Source organism: Pristis pectinata, chromosome 1 (assembly GCF_009764475.1).
Source record: "Pristis pectinata isolate sPriPec2 chromosome 1, sPriPec2.1.pri, whole genome shotgun sequence".
Taxonomy (NCBI): domain Eukaryota; kingdom Metazoa; phylum Chordata; class Chondrichthyes; order Rhinopristiformes; family Pristidae; genus Pristis; species Pristis pectinata.
Genome location: NC_067405.1, coordinates 69,537,220 through 69,550,294, shown reverse-complemented (window position 1 = coordinate 69,550,294; position 13,075 = coordinate 69,537,220). Strand labels below are relative to the sequence as shown.

The 13,075-nt window shown below is 38.2% G+C and overlaps 1 protein-coding gene across 1 annotated transcript in view; it reads left to right on the top strand.

The window, feature by feature from the left end:
- Window positions 1–13,075, top strand: part of LOC127568661 (double-stranded RNA-specific editase 1-like) — a 235,057-nt gene that overhangs the window by 168,979 nt on the left and 53,003 nt on the right. The window contains 5 exon segments of the mRNA XM_052012664.1: window positions 2,452–2,873; window positions 2,875–2,914; window positions 2,917–2,951; window positions 2,953–3,122; window positions 3,124–3,391. Coding sequence (XP_051868624.1) covers window positions 2,452–2,873; window positions 2,875–2,914; window positions 2,917–2,951; window positions 2,953–3,122; window positions 3,124–3,391 — 935 coding nt within the window.

Genomic DNA, 13,075 nt, shown 5'->3' with positions numbered 1-13,075 from the left:
CTTCCAAATGTCCATTTAGTTTTTTGTGTCACACTATTTCAGTTCAATTTTTAGTGCTTGCTTTGGTTAGACTCTACAATTAAGCTGTCCAAGGCAAAATGGTTCAGGACAAGGCCCTCAATTGCAGTAAAAGTGGAGACAGACAGTTCCAGAAAATACCTTCTGTATGTTATCAAGCTTGCAGGCAATGTCATGGCTGTATGGCTACATATGGATTATGTTTTTCCTCCTGTTTAAAATAAATTGCTTTTGAAGATGCATTCAATTGCATATGAAGTTCGAATGCAGATTTAAGTTTTTTTTCAACATAAAAGCTTCCTCATTGCTGTCACTATCTACTCATGTGAACATGCTTACTGAAGTAAGTTTCATTAATTTGTTAATATTAAACAGAGCACAGATTTAATGTGAATTGCCAGTGTCATTCTACTAATTGCAAATTTTGTGTTGTGATTTTAGTTGTTGTTGTGATTAATTCCAAATATTAAATCCTGTTGCATTCTTAAATTTCATTATCTAACATTGTGGTCTTGAAAATTGGCTCTATATCATCTAAATATAATATATTACTCATCAGTAGGTGAACACCTCTGCATGATGGGCTGTTGCCTATTCTTACTTCAGATCCAAGTATACATGCAAATGGCTTATGTATTCTTGCTGCAGATGTTTTGTATATGCATTTGTATCATGTACCCAAGCTTATTATCAAAATTTAAAATATGTGGTTTCCAATGATGGCACATAATACTACTTTTGAAAAACTAAGCTGAAATTCATTATTGTTACATCCTTTCTTTTGAATCAACAGTACCTTTATAACAATCAGTATAATCCATGACCACATTATCATCGACAGCAATCAGATATGCCAGGATGTGCATGTAAAAACAGGAAAATTGGTGTCATATTTTCTTGGTGACCAAATTGCCATTGTAAATAAATGTGATTCAATGTTTTCTTCCATAATGCTTGTCCATCTGTCTTAGCCCTTCCTGTCTTCCTTTGTCTGGTATTAAGAATTCCCACTCTGGCATTACAGATATTTTTCTGAGCTCCAAAGGAGTAACCTATGGACCTTTTGCTGAAGGATGTTATAAATGAAAATTTGACTGATATTCTATCAGCTTTGTGAATGGAATGAGGTGATGTGTATGAGGGAACCCTTTGGTCTTACCAATCTGCCCCACACCACTCTCCTCTAGCATGTATGAGCATGCTTGAACAATAAGTGCTACCTGATATCTGATTGTAAATCAAGCAGGTAACATATGCAATTTTTATTGTGTGATATCTGAATAATTCTTATAGTTGTGTAATGTACCTCATGGATAAAGAACCAGAATTCAATCCAAAGATGCACTAAATGGTATGATTTCCTGTTTTTTTTAAATCTGTGATGTGATGATATAATCTTGCACACATCGTTTTGTACAAATGGATGAGACAGAAAGCTTCAGATGTAAATAAAGCATCAATAGTTATAATTTATCAGCTCACTGTGGTGACATTGAAATATACTGCAGTGATATAGATTTTTATATAAACAGATAGGGAGCTGAAGTAAATTCTGCTATTTGTTCTGTAAAGAATATTAAAGAATTACCCATAATTCCTACATTAGGGTTTTTTTCCAACATATCTATAATTACATAACTATTTCTTAAAAAAAGCATCTTTGAAAAAGGTCTCTTCAGGACCCCTGGTGGCACTGGCCATTGATGTGGTAAAACACAGCTTGGTCATTCCCCGTATGATTATGCACTTCATGTGAGAAGGTGGAAAAAAGCAGGCAGTGAATCAGTGCAAGGTATTTGCATTCAATTCAAGCAATCATTCATAGAGTGATTTGGCAAAGAAACAAGAGACCTGCCAGTCCTCTGTACTTGAAAATATTAGGTGACATCTTGGAAGAAATGCACTAACGTTGAAATGGCAAGAATTCTGTCTACAACTTGTAGTTTAATGCATTTAACTAAAAAATTAATAATTATTAATTTCCAAGTATATATAATGTTTCAAGTATGTCACTTACAATTAAAAGAAAATAGTTGTCAATTGTTTTTTGTCATGCAGTAGTTAATTGTTTTACTTTGTGATCTATACATAATAATAGTGTTAGAGCCCTGTATCATGATAATATTGAATATTAATATTCATACTCTTCCCGCACACCGCACCCCACCTCCTTCAAATAATAGTTATCTGCTTTTATCCTTGGGAATTCAGTACCATTTTGGGCTGCTTTAGGTTGTTAATTTTTTTTATTTTAGTTGTTAAATCTATTTTCTTATATTCTGCTATTGGCCTAAATCTAAACTCTCCCATCCCAAGATGAATCTCAGACACATCACTCATTCTGTTACAAAGAAAGATGAGGAATCTTTAAATTTTACATTTACAAGATCCTACAACGAAGGTGTTGTAAGTTGCTCTTTCTGGGCACTGCAGGTTCAAGCAGCACTGACGTAAAAGAGAACCGTAATCTGGAGAACGTCTCTCTTAAGGAAAGCAATCAAACTCCTGGTGAGACGCAGCTTTCAAATGGCAGCAATTCCTCCATTAACAGAAAACGGCCACTGGAAGAGGGCAATAACGGGCATCGCATCCTAAATTCCGTGCTAAGAAGAGGAAGAAAACACCGGGGTCCCATTCTGCCAAAGAATGCACTTATGCAATTAAATGAAATTAAACCAGGCCTCCAGTACAAGTTGCTATCTCAATCTGGCCCAGTCCATGCTCCTGTGTTTATCATGTCTGTTGAGGTCAATGGACAAAACTTTGAAGGATCTGGGCCCACCAAGAAAAAAGCCAAGTTACACGTAGCTGAAAAAGCCCTGAGGTCCTTTGTTCAGTTTCCAAATGCCTCTGAGGGCCCACCTGGCTATGGGGTCGAATGCTGATGTTAATACAGACTTACGTCAGATCATTCTGACTTCCCAGATACTCTCTTTTAATGGATTTGAAACCCCAGCACAAGGAGATGATCCTTATCTCTTTGGGTCCAATGGAGATGGTTCCTTCAATTCAGGTGACTATAATTCTTTTGGTGTCTCGTGCGGTGTTGGAGGAAGTACTGTAGGTCAGTCAGCAATGACTGCTCCATCTCCTTTGCCATGACCAGTGGAAAGAACCAGTCATGATCCTGAATGAACTGCGCCCAGGACTCAAATATGAGTTTGTTTCTGAGAGTGGAGAGAGCCATGCAAAAAATTTCATCATGGCAGTGACTGTAGATGGACAGACGTTTGAAGGGTCAGGGAGAAACAAGAAGTTGGCAAAGGCTCGGGCTGCTCAAGCAACTCTTCAGACTCTGTTTAATATGCAACTGGACTCAACTCCATCACGGCAACCTATTCTTAGTGAAGGTCTTCAGCTTCACCTGCCTCAGGTAGGAAAATTGTTTTTAAGCATGGCTTATGCTGACAGAAATTAGTTTTTTTTATATTTAGGATAAAAGTCTTGGACATAATTTGGTAATGTACAAACAAGGACTTAATACAAACAGAGGTTTTAAATATGTTCCTTGCAGCAATCGGCCATGCCATTCTCAATATAATGGAGGACTAAAAAATTTTTAAAAACAACATTTGCTAGAAGTTTGAATTAAAAACTGGGAACACTTCAGCAAGTCAGGCAACATGTGTGAAAAGGGAAACAGTTCATGTTTCAGGTCAAAGACCCTTCATCAGAACTGGGAAAGAGAGAAAAGCATGTTAGTTTAAAGTTGCAGACAAGGTGAGTGAGTGAGAGAGAATGGAAAGGATAAAGGGAACAACTGTGACAGGGTAAGGCCAGGTGCCTTGGGGATAAGTTGTAGAGATCCTCTACTCATTAAGTTTATTGGGGGGCAGTTAAAGGGAGATAATACAAATAAAGAAATGTAAAAAGATATTGCAAAATGTTGGGCTTCAGCTCTGAAATGTCTTCCTTCTTCCCCTCTACCATAGTTGACAGAGCCCTTGACCACATCTCATCTATTTCCTGCACCTCTGCTCACATCACCACCTCCTGCACCAAGCAAAGAGAATTTCCCTGATCCCTGATGCACTTAATGGATCATCCTTTGTAATGCTTGCCAATTCCAAAAATATTTCATTACCAGACAATTCTCCTCTCCTCCCCTCCCCTTTCAGCATTTGGAAAGAACCATCCCCTTTGGGACTTCCTGTCCACTCTTCTGACCCCACCCACTACGTCTCCTCTTATGAAGCTTGCCCATGCAATTGGAGAAGATGTAACACCTATCACCTCATCTTTTCCCCCATCCAGGGATGCAAACAGTCTTTCCAGGTGAAGCTGTGATGGACTTGCACTTCTTCCAAACTAGTGTAGTATGTTTGAAGTTTATAGTGTGGCCTCCTTTACATTGGAGAAACTAAATGCAGATTGCTTTGTGGAGCACCTGCATTTAGTCCTCAGGAGCGACCCTGAACTTCCATTGACAGCACCTATATATCTCTGTCCCACTCCTTCTCTGAACTATCTGCTTCCTGCACTGTCAAAACAAAGAACGACATAAGCTGAAGGAACATATCTCATCTTCTGATGGGGCACATTGAAGTCTTCTGGACATAGTATTGATTTTTTTTATTCATTCAAGGGCTTTGGGCTTAGTTGGCTGAGCCAGTATTTAATTACTCATCCTTAATTGCTTCTGAGAAGGTGGTAGTGAGTTGCCTCCTTGAACTGCTGCAGTCCTTGAGGTGTGGGTATACCCACAGTGCTGTTCCACGACTTCAAGTAACTTTGCTTTCTCTGGCTGTATTAGAAATGGACATTTTTGCTGATAGTCAACCATCTGTGATATGGCTCAGTTTTCTCTCTCCATTAGCAGAGCCTAACCTGCTGGGCATGTCCCATAACCCTGCATTTTGCAATATATTAAACTTCTTTGTGTGCATTATACCCATCTAAACTGCCCCCATTAACCAGCGACCAGATGACTTCTACAGTTTATCCCCACAGCAACCCAACCTCACCCTATCAGACATGCTCTCTTTGTCCTATCCATCCATCCCCCACTTTCTCTGAACAAAGCTATTGTTTTGTTTCTTCCTTGGTTCTAGCAATGGGATCTTCGATCTGTAACATTGATTCTGTTTCTCTTTCTATAGATGCTTCCTGATTCACTGTGTATTTCCAGCATTTTCTGTTTTTATTGAAAGAGGGTATCGTGTAGTGACACATGCTAATCGGATGCTTTCCAGAGGCATGTCAAATTGTTTTGTTAGTTCTTCATAATTCCTATTGTCATTGTCATGGTAGGAATTCTTTTTTGCCCTCTTTTTATGCTTGTTATCTTAACAGTTGCCTTTGAACTAATGTATAAAGACATTTTTTTTTGCTGTTGAAGAGTGTACAATTTAATACTTTTCAGGTAAGAAGTTTTTGAATTTTTAAATGAGTAAATAATTTTAAGTATTACAGATTTGTAATAAAAACTGCTTGAATGCTCAGAAATAATGACAAATGTGTTGCTCAAATCTGTGATGTTTGCTGCTGACACCCTTTGTTGAAATTCAAACATTTGCCACCTGTTGTTATTACCATTTTTGTTTGTTTTGTCCATTCCTTTTTAATTATTATACTAATTGGAGAACTGTTCAGAGCTGACATATTCACATATGGCTGCCTCTTATGTCATATGATCTATGTCCCCTTGCGCTGCACCCATCAATCACTTGAAACAACTCTCTCTTAGTTCTCATCCATCCCTTCCTAATTATAAAATCCTCTGTCAAATCACCCCAGAATCTTTGTTCTATTTAAAAGAAGCTGAAGGCTTTTAAAATACTTATTTCATACTTGTATTTCATTATGCCAGGCAGTGAGATATTCACTCAAGATGCTTTTTTAAGTTTTCTGAACCCAAATCCCTCTTGAAGAAAAGGCCTCCCAAACAAAGTGTGAAATTGAAAATTTGGACAGAGTTGAAATTTGGTACTAAAGGAAACCAAGGTGGTTTCACTTGTAATTGCTTTGCAGAGACCGAGGCAATAAATATTGAGGCAGTTTTGTGCAATAAATCGGTGCTAATTGCAGATTAATGTGTTTAATTAAAAAGAAAATTTAAGAGAGATTCGAAAGTAAAATTAAATAACACAACTAGTGTGTGAATAAGGGAGAACCCAAATGAGATAGAGAATAGGGATCTGTAGAAACTAATCCTATAAAACAGGTACTTACTTCCTGTGTGAATGAGGATGAAGACTGGCAAAAGCACCTAGCATGGAGACCCTGGTAAAGGAGAGGAAACAATGATACAGCAGTTGTCAAATGATCCATAATTAGGGTGCCAAGAGGCATCCTTTGCTACAGGATCATGGTACATTGCCAACCTGTTGCCAGGTGGAGAGACATCTCAAGAGGGAGTAGGAAGATCTAGTCCTTACAGTCCATGACGGGATTGACAGTGTTGGAAGGAAGAGGCAGGTGACACTGTTGGAGAGTACTTTGCAGAGTTATAATCAGGGTTATTACCAGTGCCACAACCAAGTTGACGTGGGAATAAATGATTAGAAAAATGAACACGTGCCTGAAGAAATACTATGGCATATAGGGATTCCTTTTCAGGCAACATTGATACTAACTCTGGAACAGAAAGGAATTGTAACATTAGGACATATTCCACCTAAAGAAGAGGGGGAGCAGCTTCCAATAGTAAGAATGAATAGAGTGATTATAACAACCTAGAAAGGCAGGATTAATTATGATGCACAGCAAGCCAATGAATGTTTCTTTCAAGGGGCTATTCTGCAATATTTTATTGCATACAGATTCAACTCAGTGTATCAAATCTTGCCTTGCAGAATCATTGTGCTCAAAAAATCTTTCCTCCTCTCACTCTGCAATTGTGGAGCAAACAGAAGTGAGCAGGTAAATTACAAGTTCTTGGTTGGGAAATGCTCAGGGAAGAGAGGCCTGCTGGCATTGAGGGAGAAGTTTGGAGTGTTGGTTGTTGGTGGGAAAGGCACTTCATGGGTTGGGGGTTAGATAGGGGACATTGAGGGCAGAAGTTGCAACTGGCTGCTGGAGAAGGGGGATAGTGTTGGGATTGTGATTAGATGCTGCAGCATTTGGTGAGAGGCTATTATTTGATGTAATCATGAAAGTGGGGCTGAAAGTTTGTGGGGGTGTCTGTGGAAGACCAACCATATGATGAAAGTCTTGTTTACCTGAAGGACACTGACCAATTTGAGTAAATTTTCCTGCTTAATTATACAGAAGTTTAGCCCAATTGTGTGTTGCATTCAGTTGAATGCAGCTGCTACTGCTCAGGTACCTCCATGCATTATTGTATCCTGCGCATTGAGACCTGGAAGGAAAATTACAGATTTAAGACACTACATGTCGGTATCACATGATTGGTTTTTCAAAACCAATTCTGTTGTATAAGTGTTGCACTTTGTTATAACTTCCTAGGCCAAATACTTTAGGCATATTGATTGTTGGTGAGGATTCCAAAGTATTAGCAAGCAATAGTTCTAAAACAAATGAGGGGGAAGAGAACAGAATAGTCAAAAACTTTCCTTGTGGCACTATGGGTACAAGGAAGAAACTGAACAACAGAAAGTAACTAAGCCAGTATTAAGTAATTAAGAATCACTGGTGAATAAAACACTTAGACCCTGACAGTCTATGGCCCAAATAAATATGCGTTGCATATTATATCCAGAATATAAGCACAAATTGAACTCTATTTACAAGTTCAATGAATGATATGGTTGGATATTCAAAAACAGGATCGTTAGGTATAAGTATACTAGACTATAAGGTTTGCAAGGAAAATAAATAAAATTTTAGAAGGTGAATAGTAACTTCAGTAATTAAGGATGAAATGGCAGCGTGATTGAGTTTCTGAAAGGGGAAAAAACATGAAACCATTGCAGATATTCTCAATTTTCATTATGCTGACTTCCATCCAGTGATGGAGAAATGCCCACAAGAAACTGGGCAAATTTGCTTGTGGTTAAAATCACAGTAAGTTCCCACACAATGGGAAATATTGGAAAAGGAATTTGCTGGGATCAGAACCAACTAAGTGACAAGAGTTCCAGTTGCCAAAGAAAAGTCCATGTAAAACTAGAGACAAGGTAAAACCTAAACTGAACGAAAAGTGTACAACAACGAAAATTAATACAAAGTTGGCAATTGGTAGAGATAAAGAGAAATGTAAAAGATGACAAAACAGAACTATAAAATGAGAGTTTGTAAAGGAATTTAACAAGGGAAGCCAAAATCAGCACATATTTCTTCTGTTACCTGAGTAGGATTGTTAGCTCTGTCAGGCTCTTAGAACAGATAACAGTGGTATTGTACATGAAAATAAGAAAATGATGAGCATGTTGAATAAATTACTTGTCATCAGCATTTACCAATAAGCGAAAGGATAATGTCCTGAGAGAACTAATATTAAATTAAAGAGTGTATTGCCAAATTTAATAAGCAAAATATTGAAGGAAATAAGGGCATGAAGGTATGACATTTTCAGGAGCAGACTATTTCCACCCTAGGTACTACAGTTTCTCCAAGTTCTTTCTATTTTTCCAATCTTTCGTGTGGGTTGGGAAACTGTGAAAGGGAGCATGTGGAAAATGTGGTTCCTGTTAGCCAAGCTGTTGAGTAAACATCTAAACCAGCATAGATTTATTTAAAAAATTGTCATGTATGATGATTCTGATTGAACTTTCTGAAGCAATGGAATGTCTGTAGATGACAATATATACAGACTGACAAATTTATAAAAATATGAGGGGCTTAGAGAGGGTAGATAGCATATTTTTCCCCAGGGTGAAAATGTCAAATACCAGATGACATAGCCTTAAGGTGAGAGGGGGAAAGTTTAAAGGAGATGTGTAAGGCAGGTCTTTTTATGCAGGGAATAGTAGGTGCCTGGAATGTGTTGCCAGGGCTGGTGTGGAAGCAGATACATAGCAGCATTTAAGGGGGCTTTGGACTGTGAACAGGCAGTGATGGAGGGATAGAGACCATGTGCAGGCAGATGGGATTTGTTTAAATTGGCATCATGATCAGTGCAGGTATGTTAGGCCAAAGGGTCTATTCCTGTGTTGTACTGTTTCATGTTATGAATTGAATATATTTACAAAACTAGCTAGACAATTGGCTAAGCAGCAAGGGACAGGAAATGGGCAGGTACGCATTATGGGAGACTGCGTAGAGTTAGTTCCCACAAGGTGTTAACTCTGCAACTTTACACTGAGTTTATGTAACCTAGACAGTAAACCACATATCCAAATTTGCTGATGCCACAAAGATGGACTACATTATCAGTGATGGGTTAACAGCATTAAATGACAAAGTGATAAAGAGTCCTAATTTATGGGGTAATGTTGGCACTTCCACGCAGAACCCAATTTCCCAATGTTTCTGTCATGTTTGTATCCTAGTTGAGTCTGTTGACCTAGTGTGGTTGCAGTAATTTTCCAGTACATTTTAGTCATTCATTGATAGGAAGTGAGCATCAATAGTTAGGTCCATCTCGAATGCCCCTTGAGAATATGGTAGTGAGCCACCTTCTTGAACCATTGCAGTCCTTCTCATGAAGTTACTCCCTCAACTGCCATGAGGTATGGAGTTCAATGGCTTAAGCCCTTTGACAATATAGGAAATGGGATTGGAGGGAGCCTGCAGTGTGTAGTGTTCCCATGCATCTGCTGCCCTTGTCCTTTCTGGGTAGTAAAGGTCATGGGTTTGGAAGATGCTGACAGATTAGCTAAAGTGGGTAATTGTGGTTTAGAGAATAGATGTTTAGTATGGTGGATGCAATGCCAGTCAAGTGGGCTACTTTGTTTTGTTTGCTGTTGAGCTTTCCCAGTGTTATTGGAACTGCAACTCATCTTGACTTGTGCCTTGTAGATGGTGCAAAGGCTTTGTGAAGTCAGGAGGTGAGTTGCTTGTGATAGGATTCCCAGGCCTGAGCAGAAATTGTGTGGTCTGTCCATTGCATTTCTGGTTAAGTTGTTGATGGTGGAAGACTCAGTGGTGGTAATGCCACTGAATAACAAAGATACGTGGTTAGACCTTCTCTTGGTTCAGATAGTAATTATCTGGCACTTTTGTGGCATTAGTATTATGCTATTTATTAGCCATGGCTCAATGTCATCTAAGTTTTGCTTTATGCAGGCACAAACTGTTTCATTTTCTGAAAAGTTCTAAATAGAATTAAACATTACATAATCATTAGCGAACATCCTCACTTTGACTTGCGTTGACAAGAGGGTCATTGATGAAGATGTCCAAGGGCTTGGATGGTTGACAGCTGACAATCACAACCATCTTCTTTTCTGCAAGGTATGACTTCAGCCATTTCTACTGGACTCATTATTTGGTCCCCTTGCCTTTTGAAGTATATATGAAGGACTTAGATAAATGTAGGGATTGTGACTAAAAACAAATGTGAAGATAAAAAAGAAAGGTTGTGTGGATGAGGGGGAAAGCTTATGACTGCCGGAAAATATAGATAGTCTGATCAGTTGAACAGAAAAGAATTTTAATAAAGTAAAATGTGAAGTAATGTATTTGTGAAGATGCAACAAAGCAAAGGAATATACAATAAGTAGCAGCACCTTGAGCGGTGTGGAGGAACAAATGAGCCTTGGAGAGTATATTCAGATTCTTGAAGATAGCAGGGAAGGTCAGTAAGGTGGTTAAAAAGACACCTTTATTAACTGACACATGGAGTGTAAGATCAGGGAGGTTATGCAAGAACTGCATACAAGACCACAATTTGAATACTATATACATTTCACATCACCATGGTACAGGAAAAATGGGTGGAGTTGGAGAGGTGCAAGGGAGATTCACAATGCTGTTGCCAAGACTGGAAAATGTAGCTATAAATAAAGATTAGATAAGCTGGGATTGGAAGAGATGAGGGTGAGAGGAGAGATAATTGAAGTGTATAAAATTGTGAGAGACAAACATAAATAGGAGGTATATTTCCCTAAACAGATGCGTATAGGCTTAAAGTAATTAGTAAAATAATGAAAAGGGAGATGAGGAAATATTTTGAGTATAGTTGCTCTGAAGATTTTAGGTGTCTTGAATCACTTCCTGAAAGGGTAGTAGAGGCAGAAATCTTTGTCACATTTAAAATATTTACATGAAATTTGCTTGAAGAGCTCTGAACATTGACAGGCAAGTTAAGATTAGGCCCAGTAGCTTTTTTTGACTGGCACAGACAGAATAAGCCATATGGTCTCCTGTGTCACTAATTTTCTATAATTGGAGTGTTTTCACCTTGATGCTAGTTAACTTGAATTTTACCAAGGCTTTTTGATGCCATACTCGATCAAATTTTGCCTTGATGTCAAAGGCAGACACTTTCATCATGTCATGGAATTCAGCTCCTTGTTCTATGTTTGGACCGAGGCTGTGATGACATTTGGAGCTGAATGGTCATGGTGAAACCCAAATTAAGCTTCAGTGGTCAAGTTATTGAACAGTGGGTGCCGTACAAAAGCATTGTTGATGTTGCCTTCCATCATTCTAGTGCTGTTTGGAAGTAAATTGATTGGGTACAACTGATCGGATAAGATTTCTCAGCAGGTCATAGCTGGACGAGTTTTCAACTTGTTAATTAGATGCTTATGTTTTAATTGTACTGGAACAGTTTGGCCAGAGGTGGAGCCATTTCCGGTACTGACGTATGACATGAAATTTGTTTTGCAGCAGCAGTGCAGTGCAAAGACATAAAAATCCATAAATTACAAAAATAAATAAATAGTGCAACCCCACTTTAAGATGACAGGTGTGGGCAGTCTGCTGCTGGAAGGAAATTCTAGCCCATTAATAGATTAAGTGACTGGACAAAACTCTAACAAATGGATTTCAATGAGCAGGAAAGGGAAACAGAGAGTACTTACTGAATGGTGAAAAATAAATGCAGTGAAGATCTAAAATGATGGTCCTTGTGCATGGATCATGAACACTTCATAGATAGGTATAATGAATCAAAGACGTATAATAGGATTGGCAGACACTTGGCCACACCTTTGGAAGGAGTGCAGCGTAACTTACCAGAGACCTGGACTCATCAAATTATGATGAGGGATTACAGTAATATGTGGTATTTTTCCCAGAATTTAGAGATTTAAGTGACATTTTCAAGATTTTAAAAGACACAGTCACTCTGCTGGAGTAGATGTTTTCACTGATTTAGGAATCTAGAATTTGGGGGCATGATCTAGGAAACAGGGCCAAACCTTTGGAAGTGAAGTTAGGAAATGCTTCTTCAAGAGGAAGTGTAGAAATTTGGCACTCTTTTCCACAAATGACAATTGAAGCTGCATCATTTGTTAATTTTAAATCCTGAGACTGAGCAACCTTTTGGCAATGTTCAATAATATCGTCAAACATTTTAAGGAATATTGATAAAGGGGTAAGCATGGAATTGGTTGGATATTGACCACAATCATATTAACTGGGGAAAGAAATTTGAGGGGCTAAATGGCAAACATTCCTTTGAATAACATTATCTTCTTTTGATTGAAGTTCAGACCTGGTTCTGCCATTTTCGTATGGCAGCCAATACTTAAAAGTATCAAGAACTATCCAGAGTTCAAAAGCTCAGTAAGGAATGATTAATGGTTGCAGCACTGCTGAGTATGGATGTTTCATGATGTTCTGGCACAGCACTGCAATGGTGTGCAGCAGCAATCTGTCAGTTAATGGTGTATATCAATTCCATGCTGTTACTGCCAAAATCTTTTATATTTCTGAATGGTAAACTTTGCTAGCATTATTTCCTATTGTAAGCATGGGCTTTCAGATTTTGAAGCCTTATGCTTTAAGCAGCAGAGCCTCCTGACCAGCCAATATCTTACAGATCTAAGCAATAAAAGTTGTCTCAAAATGGGATACATTAAATTTGCAACCTATTGTTGAGAATGATTATGGATATCCTCATCCCACCATGTTAAATTAATCATTTCAATATTCAGCCATGAAGTGATCTGTTCACAGTTAGTAAACCAAATAATAAATGTAGATTCTGCTATTTGTCTTGCATGGGATCTGTATGAATAATTCTTGGTACATTTGTATACTTGTA